This window comes from Doryrhamphus excisus, chromosome 1 (genome assembly GCF_030265055.1).
Source record: "Doryrhamphus excisus isolate RoL2022-K1 chromosome 1, RoL_Dexc_1.0, whole genome shotgun sequence".
NCBI lineage: Eukaryota > Metazoa > Chordata > Actinopteri > Syngnathiformes > Syngnathidae > Doryrhamphus > Doryrhamphus excisus.
The window spans coordinates 4,701,429-4,719,463 of NC_080466.1; the positions used below are offsets into that span (position 1 = coordinate 4,701,429).

At 40.8% G+C, this 18,035-nt stretch overlaps 1 protein-coding gene across 11 annotated transcripts in view; it reads left to right on the plus strand.

Moving 5' to 3' along the window:
• Positions 1–15,826, plus strand: part of add3a (adducin 3 (gamma) a) — a 94,809-nt gene extending 78,983 nt beyond the window's left edge. For 8 of the 11 annotated variants that reach the window (XM_058064919.1, XM_058064995.1, XM_058064742.1 and 5 more), the window contains 10 exons: positions 728–871; positions 1,168–1,266; positions 2,762–2,938; positions 3,030–3,284; positions 4,191–4,295; positions 4,421–4,507; positions 4,900–4,923; positions 5,426–5,546; positions 9,522–9,614; positions 12,898–15,826. In XM_058064919.1, coding sequence (XP_057920902.1) covers positions 728–871; positions 1,168–1,266; positions 2,762–2,938; positions 3,030–3,284; positions 4,191–4,295; positions 4,421–4,507; positions 4,900–4,923; positions 5,426–5,546; positions 9,522–9,614; positions 12,898–13,148 — 1,356 coding nt within the window. In that variant the 3' untranslated portion in view covers positions 13,149–15,826. The remainder of the gene's footprint in view (positions 1–727; positions 872–1,167; positions 1,267–2,761; positions 2,939–3,029; positions 3,285–4,190; positions 4,296–4,420; positions 4,508–4,899; positions 4,924–5,425; positions 5,547–9,521; positions 9,615–12,897) is intronic. The other 3 variants (XM_058065221.1, XM_058065211.1, XM_058065231.1) reach the window with 3 other exon arrangements.
• Positions 15,827–18,035: the final 2,209 nt, after the last annotated feature.

Below are 18,035 nucleotides of genomic sequence, written 5' to 3' on the forward strand. Positions count from 1 at the left end.
ATAAAAATAGTATAAATGTGACTATAGTCGTGTTTTGTCATGTCTACAGGGCTCTAATAATGCTTTGTTCATTTTAATCTGAAAAAAATAATTTGTCTACCCACCAACTATATGTGGTTTCTTAAGTTTTTATTATTTGCCGTTTTATTATTATTATTATTATTATATTTATTTATTTATTACTGATTGATTGATTTTCTTTATTCTTGATTTGTTTATTTATTTTTCATCTTATTTTGTGTAGAAAAATAAAAAGTAAGATATTTGAGAACAGTGGAATGTTTTATCAGAGCTTTTCTTGTAGAAAATTGGAACCAAAGTGAAGTTTTTTTAATTTTTTTGTTTTTAATAAGTGTGTTTTTTTGTTGTTGTTTTTTTGGGAAAACCTGATGTGGCCCAGTCTCACCCAGACCCGAGCTCCAGTGGCCTCCAAGTAAATTGAGTTTGAGACCCCTGGTTTATACACTTGGGGGTGTGTTAAAAAGCAGAGTTACACTGCCATCTACTGTGTGTAGTTGGAACACCAGGGTACATTCCAACTAGAATGTGATTGCTGTTGGTGGAGTGCCACCAATACTAATAGAACACATCCACACTCACTCTGGGTCATCTGATAATAGACTTTTTTTTGTTTTTAGTGCACGCTCTGCTGAGCAGTTGTGTCATTGGGGAAATATCATGTGGAATAAGTGCTTTATTTAACTTTATTTTTCCTTTCCGCTTTTAGGTGTCATCTATGAAGTGCGGCATCCTGCCCATTTCTCAGGAGTCGCTCATTCTGGGTGACATTGCGTACTTCAACTACCAGGGCAGCTTGGATGACCCAGAGGAGCGCAAAGAGCTGCAAAAAGCACTAGGGCCGACTGCAAAGGTTGGAAAACCTCAGCCATTAATTATCTTAATTATTATAATTTGGCTCTACCTGTGACGTATTCACAATGCTTGGCTTAGTCAGAACTAACCTAAATATAAATTTCCATTCCTATGTTAAGTGGCCCAAACCAGTACTGAGAAATGGAATTGAAAGTGTTTCAATGGTTGGTGAAATGTTTTCGAGGAAGTGAATCACATCATTGTAATACATTTGTATGTTAGGTGTATTCTGGAAACAGGATGAGTTCTTATATAAAGTATATACAGTAACTAAGTGTGTATGTGTTTTTAAAGGTTCTGGTACTGAGGAATCACGGCATGGTAGCTCTGGGTGAGACCTTGGAAGAGGCCTTTTACTACATCTACAATGCACAATATGCCAGTGAAATCCAGGTATACACACACACACTTCATTTTAGGTGGTGGCATATTTCATAATAATATTCATTCATTTTCTACCGCTTATCCTCACGAGGGTTGCGGGGGTGCTGGAGCCTATCCTAGCTGTCTTTGGGCGATAGGCGGGGTACACCCTGGACTGGTCGCCAGCCAATCACAGGGCACATATAGACAAACAACCATTCACACTCACATTCACAGTCGCTAAATAACCTAGCATGTTTTTGGAATGTGGGAGGAAACCGGAGTACCCGGAGAAAACCCACGCATGCACGGGGAGAACATGCAAACTCCACACAGAGATGGCCGAGGTTGGAATTGAACCCTGGTCTCCTAGCTGTGAGGTCTGCGCGCTAACCACTCGACTGCCGTGCCGCCCTATAATAATATTCATTCATTCATTCATTTTCGACTACTTTTCCTCACGAGGGTCGCGTGGGTGCTGGAGCCTATCCCAGCTGATTTTGGGCAAGAGGCGGGGTACACCCTGGACTGGTCGCCAGCCAATCACAGGGCACATATAGACAAACAACCATTCACACTCACATTCACAGTCGCTAAATAACCTAGCATGTTTTTGGAATGTGGGAGGAAACCGGAGTACCCGGAGAAAACCCACGCATGCACGGGGAGAACATGCAAACTCCACACAGAGATGGTTGAGGGTGGAATTGAACCCTAGTCTCCTAGCTGTGAGGTCTGCGCGCTAACCACTCGACTGCCGTGCCACCCCATAATAATATTCATTCATTCATTCATTTTCGGCCACTTTTCCTCACGAGGGTCGCGTGGGTGCTGGAGCCTATCCCAGCTGTCTTTGGGCGATAGGCGGGGTACACCCTGGACTGGTCGCCAGCCAATCACAGGGCACATATAGACAAACAACCATTCACACTCACATTCATACCTATGGACAATTTGGAGTGGCCAATTAACCTAGCATGTTTTTGGAATGTGGGAGGAAACCGGAGTACCCGGAGAAAACCCACGCATGCACGGGGAGAACATGCAAACTCCACACAGAGATGGCCGAGGGTGGAATTGAACCCTTGTCTCCTAGCTGTGAAGTCTAACCACTCGACCGCCGTGCCGCCCCATAATAATAATATCATGTAGTGTAATTCTTCACTCTTTATCTCCACTTGTTTGTGATTCTCCAAACATCCTGGGTGACTACCCGGTCAAGCAAACAAAAAAACAAAACAACATTAATCCCAACAGCAAAGCCCAGCTTAATTTTACGAAATAAATCCCCCAAGCATGTTTGTTGTCCAATGTGTGATTTATTCCTTGTGTTGTGGCTTTTCACTGACCAGTAGAATGTCTTTTACTAAATGACATTTTCTCCCCAGACGGATTAGGATAGGTCCTTGCTTTGCACGCTAGCAGCAATAATTCAGCATTGAAAGGATTTTAGACATAATACTATATATTGCATGGATGTAAAAAAAGGTAACAGTTTGTTCCTCTGGACTGACTTTTTGTTTAGGTGAACGCCATCTCGTGTGCCGGCGGCATCGACAACCTGATCTTGCTTGACCAAGAGAAATACAAATCCCGTGTGTACACTGTAGCCGCAGAAGTCTCCGCAGTCATACACAGTCCGTTTAAGTGGAAAGTTGGCGAGATGGAGTTTGAGTCTCTGATGAGGATGCTGGATAACCTGGTGGGTGCACATGGATTACTTTTGGAGTGTCACTGTGGTGTCCTGACACTGGATCCAAGCTTCATGGTGACCTTTCTGATATCCCTCGCAGGGCTACAGAACAGGTCACACCTATCGCCATCCCATTGTGCGTGAGAAGCCGAGGCACAAGAGCGACGTGGAGATCCCCGCCACCGTCACAGCGTTTATGTTCGAAGAGGACATGGACCCGACACGATTGCCCTTCAAGTTTCTACAGCAGCGACAGCAGAGGGAGAAAACACGCTGGCTTAACTCGCCCAACAGCTACACCAAGGTCAACGTGGAGGGCGGACACGAGCGCTACAACCACAACAGGACAATCACGGTTAGCTTACGTTGGCACTTCATTTGGTTAATTGGCGACTCCAAATTGTCCATAGGTATGAATGTGAGTGTGAATGGTTGTTTGTCTATATGTATGTGCCCTGTGATTGGCTGGCGACCAGTCCAGGGTGTACCCCGCCTCTCGCTCAAAGACAGCTGGGATAGGCTCCAGCATGGAGCGACCTTTGTGAGAATAAGAAAAGAAAAGAAAATGGATGGATGAAGGGTACTATACTATACTATACTATACTATACTATACTATACTATACTATACTATACTATACTATACTATACTATACTATACTCTGCTACTCTAAAATGTTACATTGCCATCTAGTGGTGGAATAAAGGATTCATTCATTCATTTTCTACCGTTTTTTCCTCACGAGTGTCGCGGGGACGCTGGAGCCTATCCCAGCTGTCTTTGGCCGAGAGGCGGGGTACACCCTGGACTGGTGGCCAGCGAATCACAGGACACATATAGACAAACAACCATTCACACTCACATTTTGGAGTCGCCAATTAACCTAGCATGTTTTTTTTGGAATGTGGGAGGAAACCGGAGTACCCGGAGGAATTGAACCCTGGTCTCCTAGCTGTGAGGTCTGCGTGCTAACCACTCGACCGTCGTGCCACCTGGAATAAAGGATTATATTTATATATATATATATATTTATTCATTGTTTTACTCATTGTTATTGGAAGATGTTTGTATTTGACACAAAATATATATTTGACATTTTAATGATTATTGTAACATATAATATAAGAGAGGTCCTGGGTTCAATTCCTGGACAAGCCCTCCTTGTACTTAACAATGATTATTTTTCCAAATTTCCCCACTGAGGGACAAATAAAGGCATATCTTAATCTATAACATATAATAACATATCATTCTATTTCCAGTGGATGAAGGCAGAGGAGACCGGAACCCCGATCTGTATCGAGGACCCCAATCAGTTTGTCCCTCTCAACACGGACCCCAATGAGGTGCTGCAGAAGAGGAACAAAGTGAGTCTAAAGTCCCCACCATCGTGTGACCATCAGCGTCTCTAAAAATCCGTACTGATTATTCAGTATTAAACGATGATATTATAATTTTGATGGACAGAGCTTTGGTTTTTGTTCTTTTACAGATTAGAGAGCAGAATCGGTGCGATGTGATGACATCAGGACCTCGGTCTCAGCATCTCGCTGGTATCCCGGTTGATCAACCACGACGGGTAAGTTGAAAATACACAAAAAACTGCTGGCTGAGTTTTTTTTTTTTTTTTTTTTTTAAGTTAGAATTTAATCTAACTGGCCGCTTATCTCTTCACGCCTTGTTCACCCTCATCACCCTGTAAGTCCAGGGTGTGGTCTTCCACTGTGGTCTTCCACTTCCACAGTGGATGGATAGATTGATTAATTTACAGTCAGAGATGTCACTTGATTTTTTTTTTTAAAGTGACAGCTACTGCAATGGCCAGTTGTAACATCATGTGGCCACAAGGGGGAGCCTGGTGATCATTCAAGGCCCAAATTAGTTTATTTTTTAACCTCTCAAGATAGATGGAACTAAATGACAAATAAATAATAATGTTGATGTTTTCTGGTTGGTATCCTTGTGTTGAAGGAACTGGTGCAGATAAACATTCTGGTAAATACCCACAATTACCTCTCTTTTTTTTTTGTCACATTTGGACAGTTTGGTGTCACCGCGCAAAGAGCATGCTTTGTTGGGCACAGAAACACATTTGCATATGTTGTATTTGTGTATAAATCTTGTGTTAAGTTTATATTCTTTAAGCATTCAATGGTACAGATGTGGTTTGTGTGCATGCGATGATGTAATGGCTTTTTATGCTTGTCTGTCTTGTTTGTGCAATGCTGGCTTTTTCTCATCTGGGTTGAAGATGTTTGGGTGTATAGAGGATTCCTATGAGTCTAGTTTGAGGTGGTTGGTAGTATTTGATGTTGAAACGAGCGACTTTACTGTCGTAGCGACAATGAAAGGTTTTCTCGTACACTCAGCCTCTATAGGGTGTTTTTATGTCTGTATGTTCATTGTTTAATATGTGCGCTTGTACAAAAAATGAATGTTTTTTTTTTCTTTTATGATTCTCCTGACTCTGTCTTATGTTTGTGTGTGTACTGTGTAGCCATACGTGCCCACAGAGGAAGAACAGATGGCCCCACTGCCTCCCAACCCTTTCAATGAGCTGTCAGAGAAGGACCTGGAAGAGTATCGCAGAAACGTGGAGAGGGGGCAACTGGGTCTTGGTAGGAGGCGCATGGCAACACTCGCACACATGCATGTTGTTGTTATTGTTTAATATATACTGTAATCCCATCACATTTTTTTTCCAAAATATATTAATACATTTAGTTGATTTTTTGGTTAGTTCTAAAATATGTCCACCTATGAATATGTTTGTCCCTAAATTAAGCATTTCCAAGCATAAAAGTGGCTACAGGAGAAATACAAATACAGTAAACCTCGGATATATCGGATTCAATTGTTTCCACTGGTTTTGTCCGATATAAGCGAAATCCGTTATATGCGTATACCGGAAAATGTCCGTTTTACGCATATATCGGATTTATATCCGGTATATGCGTACATCGGATTTTATCCGTTATAAAAAGGCACTTCCTTGACTATGTTTCCAATGTACCTGGACGCGCAGGCAACGCTGCAAACGCTGCAAATGACGTCGTATAACGGCCTGTCACGATTCGGCGAATCGGAGCGCCACGATGCGGCCATCCGATATATGCGAGGGAAATTTAATGGAAATGCATTGGAACGGGACTGGAGATTTTGTCCGAAATAGGCGAAATCCGTTATAAAAAATCCGATATATGCAATGAATTTTTATTGGAAATGCATTACAGAAAAATCGGTTCTTTTTTATCTGTCCGTTGTGAGCGAATTTCCGATATATCCGAGTCCGATATATCCGAGGTTTACTGTACAAGGCATTCAGGATGCATTCAAAGATATTGTGATGATATGTAGATGCAATAAAAATCAGCAGACTTTACAGGTAAGTTAATGTATAGAGGGCTCTAATAATGTTAAAAAATATATTAAGAAGGTTGTAAACAGGTTTTCGACTCCTATTTTTTGGAAATTCACTCATCACAGTTGAGTCTGGAATCAGTTAACCGTGATAAATGAGGGATTACTGTGTAGCGGAAATGAAAACAAACACCAGGTTATTGTTTGTACCTTTACTTGTCACTTTTGCATTGGTGCATATTTCGATTTAGACTCTTCTGTTGAAAAAAATATTTCATACATGTGTAGATCATTTTTGTTGCATGCAGGTTAATACCGTCATGCATTTATTTAGAAGTTCACTTTAAACATGAACATTGCAGGTGTACCTAATGCAGTGGCCCACAAGTGTGTATAGTCCAGGGGTGGGCAAACTTTTGGACTCGCGGGCCGCATTGATTTAACAAAATTGCCGGGGGAGGGGGGGTGCTGAATGTGCGCTTTGAGATCATTTATTTGATGTAAAGTGCATTATAAATTTATAATAATAATACATTTATTTATTTTATTTATTTTATTATTATTTATATTATTAGTTATTTATTATTATTACTATTATTATTCATTCGTTTTCTACCACTTTTTCCTCACAAGGGGGGTTACTGGAGCCTATCCCAGCTGTCTTATTATTATTATGATAATTATTATTATTTATTCATTTTCTACCACTTTTCCTCACAAGGGTTGCAGGGGTGCTAGAGCCTATCCCAGCTGTCTTATTATTATTATTGTTATTCATTAATTTTTTACCGCTTTTTCCTCACAAGGGTCGCGGGGGTGCTGGAGCCTATCCCAGCTGTCTTATTATTATTATTCATTCATTCATTTTATACTGCTTTTTCCTCACAAGGGTAGCGGGGGTGCTGGAGCCTATCCCAGCTGTATTATTATTATTATTAGTAGTAGTAGTAGTAGTAGTAGTATTATTATTATTATTATTCATTCATTCACTACCGCTTTTCCTCACGAGGGTCCAGGGGTGCTGGAGCCTACCCCAGCTGTATTATTATTATTATTATTATTATTATTATTATTATTATTATTATTATTATTATTATTATTATTATTATTATTATTATTATTATTATTATTATTATTATTATTATTATTATTATTATTATTATTATTATTATTATTATTATTATTATTATAAGGAGCCATGATGCCAGGTTGTATGTTGAGTTTAAACTAAATACTTTGGAAACACTTGGCGGGCCGCATGTGGCCCCCGGGCCGTAGTTTGCCCACCCCTGGTATAGTCCATAGTGAGCAGCAAACACAACACACCTTTTTTGTCCCAACAGGCCCTTTGTGCACACATGCACACACACAGGACAGCTAATGCTAATCATATTAGCTCTGGGAAAAATCAATAGTAAACAGACAGTGGGGGTTGGTGGGGGTGTAGTAAGAAGGTTGGGGGGGTCTTCAAGGCTGGTCACCTTGCATTCAATTCACGTTCATTCATGTTAGTGTGTGCATATCAACTACTAGTGATAATGTATCACTAATGTGACTAAGATGGCGAAACATAACAGACAGCAGGTCTTCACAGCCACCTTATGACCATTGCTTGTTGCTATGACACTGGTGCCCCCACAGCCCCCCCCCCCCACCCCGAATCCCCAGTGACCAATCTGGATGCCAGCTGGAGACCGTCTGGACTAGCCTAAAACACATTAAAAACACACTTGCACACAAGGCCAACATGCATGTAACAATCTTGCAATCTCAACTGCATGCGTGTTTAAATGCACATAAGCACACGTAGAACAAATGAGCACTTTCACGGCTTATTACGCAATCTCAATGCGAGTGTGAGTGAGGCCTCCGCCCACGCAATGTGTAACCCTGAATGTGCTAATGATTTCATTTGAGAGCATCTCTTTTTATGTTATAAAATTAGCCAAGATACTGCATGGCGGTCGGGTGGTTAGCACGCAGACCTCACAGCTAGGAGACCGGGGTTCAATTCCACCCTCGGCCATCTCTGTGTGGAGTTTGCATGTTCTCCCCGTGCATGCGTGGGTTTTCTCCGGGTACTCTGGTTTTCCTCCCACATTCCAAAAAAACATGCTAGGTTAATTAGCGACTCCAAATTGTCCATAGGTATGAATGTGAGTGTGAATGGTTGTTTGTCTATATGGGCCCTGTGATTGGCTGGCGACCAGTTTAGGGTGTACCCCGCCTCTCGCCCAAAGACAGCTGGGATAGGCTTCAGCACCCCCCACGACCCTCGTGAGGATAAGCGGTAGAAAATGAATGAATGAAATTGAAAAAACTCTGGCGCCTAAAGGGTTTGTATGACATCATCAGTGTAGTACATCAATAGTGACTTACCCCCCCACTTCGAGCCAAGTTCAGGTGGGAGTTCAGCGATGAGGAACGTCAAGCCCGTTACTAAGTGGGGGGCCACTTGAGTAAAGACTTCTCAAAACAATATGCGTTCAAAAGAGGAATACATTTGCGTCACTAAAATGCATCCTCTATAAAATCACACCTCAAAATCGTTCTGCGTTACGTTCTCTGCCCAAAGACAGCTGGGATAGGCTCCAGCACCCCCGCGCGACCCTCGTGAGGATAAGCGGTAGAAAATGAATGAATGAATGAATTAGCCAAGATGCTAATGCTGAGCTGCACGTCATCTCAGATGCACTAGCAGTTGCTGCTATAAACCTTTTTTTCTACACTAAAACAAATGATTGTCCTGAGTTAACTGTGTTCTTTTGACGTGTGTGTGTGGGGGGGGGGACGCTTTAGTCCAAGAAGATAATGATCCTTAAAACACTCTTTTAGGTATGATTATGGTTTGAAAAGAGAATATTAATGCATCTGTGCCTGATGGAAACTCCCAGTTATACAACATTGCCCTTGTTCTAAAGTGCACCCCCCCCCCCCACGTCAGGATAATAATGTTAAAGAAAAAGCCTGTCATTCATTAAGTGATGATTCTGGGAAATTTGCAGAAGAGCATCTGTGCATGTCCGAATCCCAACATGTGTGTGATCACTAATCTCTTGACTCCGCTTCCCGGCGACCTCTCTGACCCTTCATCTCAATCCCCTGCACCCTCTCTCCCCGACCGCTCGCCACCGCTGTCTTGCCGCTCCTTCAATCCCAACTGCAATCTGCTCATCCCGCACTCATAACCCCCCCTGACCCCCACTTGCTACCAAACCCTACCACCCCTGCAGATGGCGAGCACGAGCTAACCTCTGATGACGGCTCCACACTCTCTCAGTCTCTGTCACTCACCCAGTCGCCGCAAAGCACTCCGGCTAAACAAGGTATCAGTCTGTCCATCATAGTGTCTGTGTCTGTAGCTGTCACTCACATCAGTGGTATCGAATCACAGCAACACAATGCTCAGACACACTAAATATGTTTGTCGTTTTTTTTTTTTTTTTTTTGCTGCAGAAAGATTCTGGGTTTTTTTTGGTCATATTCACTTCATAGAAGCCATGACTCACAATACCAGTTAAAAAAACATCATAATAAAAATAAAAAAGAATTATTAGTCATGCTGTGTCATTAGTAACTTGGCTCACTGTTGCACCACACGGCAGAAAAATTACAAAAATAGTCAACGGGACTATTAAGAAAGATTTAATAGGCTTTCCACTCTGCTCCCAAGTCCATTTCAAAGAAAGAAGGGATCGTGTTAGTCACATTCAAAACGCTGTTTCATTGCCAATTGGGCTCTGCTGCCCCATACAGCAGAGGAAGGACAGGGGAAGTTGGCAGAAGTCCAGACATTCATTAACTTTATGGGGTATTTAATAGTGAAAGAAAACCTAGCACCATCTTCTGGATTTTTTGGTGCACTGCATCGGGTTGCGGGGGGTGCTGGAGCCTATCCCAGCTGTCTTCGGGCGAGAGGCGGGATACACCCTGGACTGGTGGCCAGCCAATCATAGGGCACATATAGACAAACAACCATTCACACTCACATTCATACGTATAGACAATTTGGAGTCGCTAATTAACCTAGCATGTTTTTTTGGAATGTGGGAGGAAACCGGAGAAAACCCACGCATGCACGGGGAGAACATGCAAACTTCACACAGAGATGGCCGAGGGTGGAATTGAACCCTGGTCTCGTGAACCACTCGACCACCGTGCCGCCCTCATGATCTAATTAAGGTGTTAACATCTGTTTTTAAAAGCTAGTTTTACGCCAATTTATGCAATAATTATTATTTTTTTGTGCATTAAACATGCTGTCCGTGTTTGCATGTGCACCATCATTATCGCAGAACGACGTTCGAGGCCAGCGGCATGACCTCATAGAGGAGCTCCTCCATAACTTTTAAATAACGACACCACAGGATTGACTTCCTGTCAGCTTTCCTCTCGGCACAACACACACACAATCACACAGATCCTAACAATTAACCCCCCCGAAGTACACAGGCTCAGGGGACCTATATTTTTAACGCCATGGCTGCGGGATCGGACACTTGTGATGGAATCGGGTCAGTTGTTACATGCTTCATTTTCAGTATGTTGGTTTTTTTTTGTTTGTTTTTTTTTTTCTCAGGTTGAAAATAACCTGAGAAGTAGCGGTATGGTTCCATTGTGGTTATCCAACACCGGCGCCCTGCTTCCTGGGGCCAGTAGAACAGATGTGACAGTAGCAGGTTTTTAACGCGGACATTGGGTGTATACAGTCTGCTAGCCCAGACCTACATTGAAAGGTGAAAGGAGGACAGGCTCTGTAGGCTATCGGGTCACCGAGGCTTTACGCTGGCATGTTATAAAATATGTAGAGCACAAGGACGGCGGAAGTGCAAGCACACACCTGTACTGGTGTTTGTGTATCCGAGCCAGCAGTGACACATTTACTATAGCAGTGAAGTGTACCACATTAAAAGCATGGACTGTAAATCCTAATCAAGTCACATTTAATGCGCCCGTGTCCTAGTTTGAACTAGCAAAGGCTGCTTCATCCACCATGGGGAACATCCAACTGGAACATTAAAATGTCTATATTCATTTCCCATAACCATAAATATTCAGATTTCATCAATGTATAATGTTTTAAAGCTTTATAATATTGTATATTTTTTCTGCATGCACATGGAGCATAAACTAGAATGCAGGTCAAAGGTTGCCTATTCAATCTTAATAATAATATAATAATAATAATAAAATAATAATAATAATTTGCATTGTTTTATGTTGCAAGATTTTTGCAAATGTCGATATCCGACATTAGCGGAGAACATCAACGGCAAGCATGCTTGCATGGGCAGCAAGCTGTGTGTCTAAAAAGGATATTTTTATGGGCATCTCTGTTACACACTTTTTCGCCAGAAGGTAACCCCCCCCCCCCCCCCCCCCACCCAAAAAAAAAATTACGGATCTGCTACTACTCTAGTATTCCAAGCTAGAGTGTACTTATAGCATATATGTTGTAACTATGTACATTTTTTGTTCCTACGTTGCACATCTTTATGGTCTGTATCTATTTCCATAAAATGTTTTTTCACTTATACATAACACATACTGACCTGTCATCAATGTTTGAGATATTATAGTATATATAATAATATCCCTTTATTTATTTATTTATTATTTATTATTTATTATTTATTATTTATTATTTATTATTTATTATTTATTATTTATTATTTATTATTTATTATTTATTGTTTATTGTTTATTATTTATTGTTTATTTATTGTTTATTTATTGTTTATTTATTGTTTATTTATTTATTATTTATTATTTATTCTTTATTTATTCTTTATTTATTTATTATTTATTTATTTATTAGTCAGTGATAACACAACTGAACATAAAAATGCACTTTTTAATGAAACTTTTTATTATTAAGGGAGAAAAAAAATCCAATCCTACATGGCCCTGTGTGGAAAAGTGATTGCCTGGATTTTTAAAAGATAACTGAGATTAAATTAGGTCTATCAGTTTGGAAAAGGTTGTTAAGCCATTTCTCAAGCTTTGGGACTCCAGCTAACCACAGCGAGAGCCATTATGCACAAATGGCCAAAATATGTAACAGTGGTGAACCTTCCCAGGAGTTGGCCGGCCAACCAAAATGACCCCAAGAACGCAGTAACAACTCATCCAAGAGGTCACAAAAGACCCCACAAGACATTTGGGGAAATACTGAAAAAGTTGAAACATAAAAGTTGAACTTTTAGGAAGGTGTGTGTCCCATTACATCAAAGTAAAAGTAACATCAACTTTCAAAAGAACATCATACCAACAGTAAAATATGGTGGCGGTAGTGTGATGGTCTGGGGCTGTTTTGCTGCTTCAGGACGTGGAAGACTTGCTGTGATAAATGGGACCATGAATTGTGATGTACATTTTGGTGAGGATCTGGATAAAGGTGCTAATACAGGAAGTTATTATTTATTAACAACTCTTACAGTCATAGATTTTTATGTGTTGAAGTGGATGATAAGTGGAGGCATGGTCTCTATTAGAGTTGAGGAACTAATGTTCTAGATAATATTTTATTCTTTTCTATAGTCTCTTTATTCAGTTTTCTATTCTTCCATTCGTTCCTTGTCCTAAAATGTCTTCCTCTTGTCCTCTCAGTCAACCACTCGGGCCTGACGAACGGCAAAGACAACCACTGCGACGTGGACCAAGAGCTGTCCAAGCGTGTCAGCCAGCTTGACACCAGCGTGGAGAGCGTGGAGATCACGGTGCGCCCCGGCGAGAAGATCGAGGAGGTTCTGTCTCAAGAGAGCTCGCCTTCCAAGTCGCCTAATACTAAGAAGAAGAAGAAGTTCCGCACCCCGTCCTTCCTGAAGAAGAACAAAAAGAAAGAGAAGACGGAGGCCTGAGCAGGCAAGAAAACGAGGAGAAGGTGGTGTCTTTTATGTTGTCTTTGTTTTTTTCTCTCCTGTTATGGTTTGGATTATTTTACAATTTTACAAAAAAAAGGGTTTTATATGCTAAAAAGCAAAAATAAGTGATTAGGGTCGAATGCCGTGGGTTGCTGACCACATATGCAGTACTTTGACGTGGGATCCCTGCAGGCTGCACCATGATGCTGGATCAACTGGATCCTCCTGTGTTGTCTTCTCATCTCATCGTAGTCGAAAAAAAAATGGATTGCAACAAAACTGCACTGTATTGTATTGTGGTCCCTTTGCCTACGGTTCGAGCCCCCTCACCGAGAGGCTTCATGAAGTCACACTGGACACTTTCCCCCTTCCCTTAGTGGCCACTGGGGATGTTTACTCCTTGTATTCAACATGGCTGCAGCGACTGGAGTCGGAGTTGTGTACCATTTAGCGTCGTCGACATCTCAAAAATACTATACTGTATATTTATGTAACATTTCACTTTTCCTTCTTTTTTCTGCAATTTTAGTTATAATTAGAATTCATCTCATGAGATCTGATGTTTTTATTCAACGTTTGCTTTGAGTCAACGTCCTTTTCTACTCATTTCGAAGCTTTTCCAGGCACCAAATTTGTGTCTTTTTTTTTTTTGTGAGGAGTGCAAATCATATTCTAAATTAGAGTAGACAAAGTTATATATAACACAAATACACGACGACTGGATATGTCAGCTATAGATTTGTAACTTTATTTTTTTATTTGAATGTGCTTGCACTTTTGTTGGTGATATGTAACCCATTGTAGCGGCTGGTAGTTTGACCAGTGAAGGGACTGGAAAGTATTTGGTCAAAGTTGTGCAAGAAGTAGCAAAAGCCTGGAAGGCCTGGAAATGAAGCCAAGCGAGGACACACGGAAAGTGTTTAGCAAGAAGGAGGAAAGGCTGTCTCGTGTGTAAAAATGATGTCTGAACTCAGCAAAAAGTTGTTTAAAAAAAAAAAAAAAAAAAAGCAGGAAGTGCAGTGCTGATACACCATGTCTAATAATAAGAGAATCACAAGGACTATTAGGGCCACACTGGAAACTGGAAAAACTACAAATTTCTGTTGTTGTTGTTGCAATTTAATATTTTTACACCAGAAAATTAAAAAAAAAAAATTTCCCTCATAGCTCTAACATGATTCTTGTAAAATGTAAACTTTATTATTTTTATATTAGAATTAGTGATGTCCGATATTGGCTTTTTTGCGGAAAACCCTTTTTTGTGGTGTAATGAACACATATGTGTTGTATAATGCAACTTTTTTTTTTTTCATGATCAGGAAAAACAAAATTATGATGATATCAACCGATATTGCATTTTTATGCTGATATTGACATCCCTTAATTATTAATTTATGACCAGTAATGCAGTCATAAGAGTTTGACTAAAATTTAGGACATTATTGTTATAATGTTATCTTTATTTTTGCATGAGGAAATTACATTTTTGTATTTTAATTACATCTTTTATATTGCAGTATTTAATCAAATGTACTTTTTAAAAATCATATGAAATTTTTCACATAAAATAATTTCGAATAAATGTACAACTTATTGTGACTTTATTCTTGTACTCTTCTGACGTCATTTTTTTATTGCAACATGATCTTGTAAAATACAATTCAGACTATTTTTAATGTTATAAATAACAATAAATGTAATATTTAAATTCTAGGATTTATTATGTCTTCTTCCCAGTGTGGCCCTAATATTCTATGGTCGAGAATTATGAAGTATGAAGCAGTGATGACTTTTGTAAAGTGTGTTTATAAAGAAATCTATATATGTATGAGTGTGTTTAAAGCCATATTCCAAGTAGTCCATGTTTTTAAGGGGTTCATGGCCCTGAAAGGACCTCTTGTTGACTCACCCCAGCGACTACGTGGACAGCCCCCCCTGCCCCCAGGCGGTGAAACAACACCACAAAAGTCTTTACAGGTGGTGCTTTTATGTTGAATTGGATCACTCGGCAAGCACATTTCACTCCAAAAAGCCTGCCTTGTGCAACCTTTTAAATAGTTTAGTAAATGTCAGATGAGCCACAGTTGGCCGCCATGGCCGCCACCCTGGCTGTGGACCAATATCCCAGCTTGCAATGTGAACTAGTGGATTTAGAGGGAACGCTGCGTCTTTTAGCTGGGTCCAACATTTGGGTATTTTGGCTGGAGAGGGGGGGGAGTCGGGCAGCAGCCGGTCGAGGTCACGCAAGTGAAAGATGGAGGGCGAGTTTGTACCAACAATGAGACACCAGCATGGTTACATCTTCTTTCATACCATTTCCCCTCCTGTAAAAAGGATTCGTCTTTGTCATGCTCCATTTTTATGGCTTTCTTTATTCTCCATTAGTTCGCAGAGAGCACTATATTGTAGTATTGTTGTTTATGATGCATTTTAGGAGCACAAATTGCTTCCAAATGAACTTATTTCTTTGCACTTTGCGTTACTAATGCCTCTCCCTCACCCCCATTTTCTGTTGAGAAAAAAAAAAAAAAAAACGACAAAAAATATATTCTGCTTTGGCGTGCCACAATGAGCCAAGCGACTTTGTGACCTGTGAACCCTCACCTATAAAAGCTAATCTAATAGTTGTATCGCTAATCAGTGTACATTCACAAATAAACTGTATTTTACCAAAATGGAAACTCATTTTCATATTTTCATTTGTGTTATATTTTTTGTGTGTTGAGCATAATTCATTCATGATTATGTTGCCATGACGTGCACACATTTGCAAAGGAATAGCAAAGCCACAATAAGGAATGATGGTGCATATCATTCCTTTAAATATGCCAAACTTAACAATCTTTGTATTTGCTGCAGTTTAGTGGAAGGGGAAGTGAGGCGTTTAAAGTCACGCTCTTTAGTGTTTGCACAGCCGATGTGCCTTCAATACAATCGCATGGCTAGCCACCAATATGCATGGAAATAACCTTGACTGCATTGTTCTTAATGGAAAAATGACACATTAGGCTTTTGACTGGAAAGGCCACACTGAAAAGAAAAAGTATTCTGCTGTGAAATGTTATGAGAATGAAGTCCGAATATTGTTATACCTACTTGAATATGAGGACTGGAAAGTTATATATTAATATAACTTGGACATACAATGAAAATATCAATGATTTGTCACATCATCATCATTGATTATCGGGACCTCTCTGAACTTTGGGCTTTCATTCAACGGAAATGTTGACATTTGTTGTTAAAATGATCACTTCAGGCGGCAGGGTGGTCGAGTGGTTAGCACGCAGACCTCACAGCTAGGAGACCAGGGTTCAATTCCACCCTCGGCCATCTCCGGGTACTCCGGTTTCCTCCCACATTCCAAAAACATGCTAGGTTAATTGGCGACTCCAAATTGTCCATAGGTATGAATGTGAGTGTGAATGGTTGTTTGTCTATATGTGCCCTGTGATTGGCTGGCGACCAGTCCAGGGTGTACCCCGCCTCTCGCCCGAAGACAGCTGGGATAGGCTCCAGCACCCCCGCGATCCTTGTGAGGATAAGCGGTAGAAAATGAATGAATAATAGATATCAAGGCTGCAAGGTGCACTAGTGGTCACAGCTAGGAGACCCGAGTTCAATTCCACCCTTGGTGGAAGTTCTTTGAAAGTTCTCCGTGATTTTTCTCCGGGTACTCTGGTTTCCTCCCACATTCCAAAAAAACATGCTAGGTTAATTGGCGACTTCAAATTATCCATAGGTATGAATGTGAGTGTGAATGGTTGTTTGTCTATATGTGCTTTGTGATTGGCTGGCGACCAGTCCAGGGTGTACCCCGCCTCTCGCCCGAAGACAGCTGGGATAGGCTCCAGCACCCTCGCCACCCTCGTGAGGATAAGCGGTAGAAAATGAATGAATGAATAATAGATATCAAGGCTGCAATGTGGACTAGTGGTTAGCACACAGGCCCCACAGCTAGGAGACACGAGTTCAATTCCACCTTTGGTGGAAGTTCTTTGAAAGTTCTCCGTGAGTTTTCTCCGGGTACTCCGGTTTCCTCCCACATTCCAAAAACATGCTAGGTTAATTGGCGACTCCAAATTGTCCATAGGTATGAATGTGAGTGTGAATGGTTGTTTGTCTATATGTGAATTGTGATTGGCTGGCGACCAGTCCAGGGTGTACGCCGCCTCTCGCCCAAAGACAGCTGGGATAGGCTCCAGCACCCCCCGCGACCCTCATGAGGAAAAAGCGGTAGAAAATGAATGAATGAATGATCACTTCAGTCTGTTTTTTTCTTTTAATGTTATGACTTCATTTTTTTCCAGTTTTTGTATTGGAAACAATTGGAAATCTGTATTGGAAATCTGTTTTATTTTTTTTACACTTATTTTATCACCATAGATTGTGTCGCTGATTAAAATGTATCCATGCAGTACATCATTGGACAATTTTGCCCAGTATAGCGACTAAAAGGTAGGTGCAGATGCAATTGTAATAGCTTTATTACACTTTTTTTTTTTTACGTCTTCATCAGCAGTGTAGTGCATCAACTGTAATTTACAGCACAATTCTGGTCGACTTTTTCGTGATGAGGAACGTAGCTGCGAATAAAGAATTGCCCTTCTTTCTCGTGGCAACCTGTATAGTTTCCTGTATTTTAACTTTAGTGAAAAACTACAAGTGACAATGGCGGCAGTGTCCATGCTTGAGCGACAACAATTTGGACAGCAACTGTTTGATCTTTCCATCTGGTCAGAGAATTCCTCTTGCATTGGTGGGAATTTTCAGGAAAATTCCCTTTGTTTTCCGATGCAAATGTTGGCAGGTATGGACTGAGTGGCCGGCACACAAATAGAACCAGACCTTTGTGGGGTACTTTAAAGTCTCCACTGATTGATT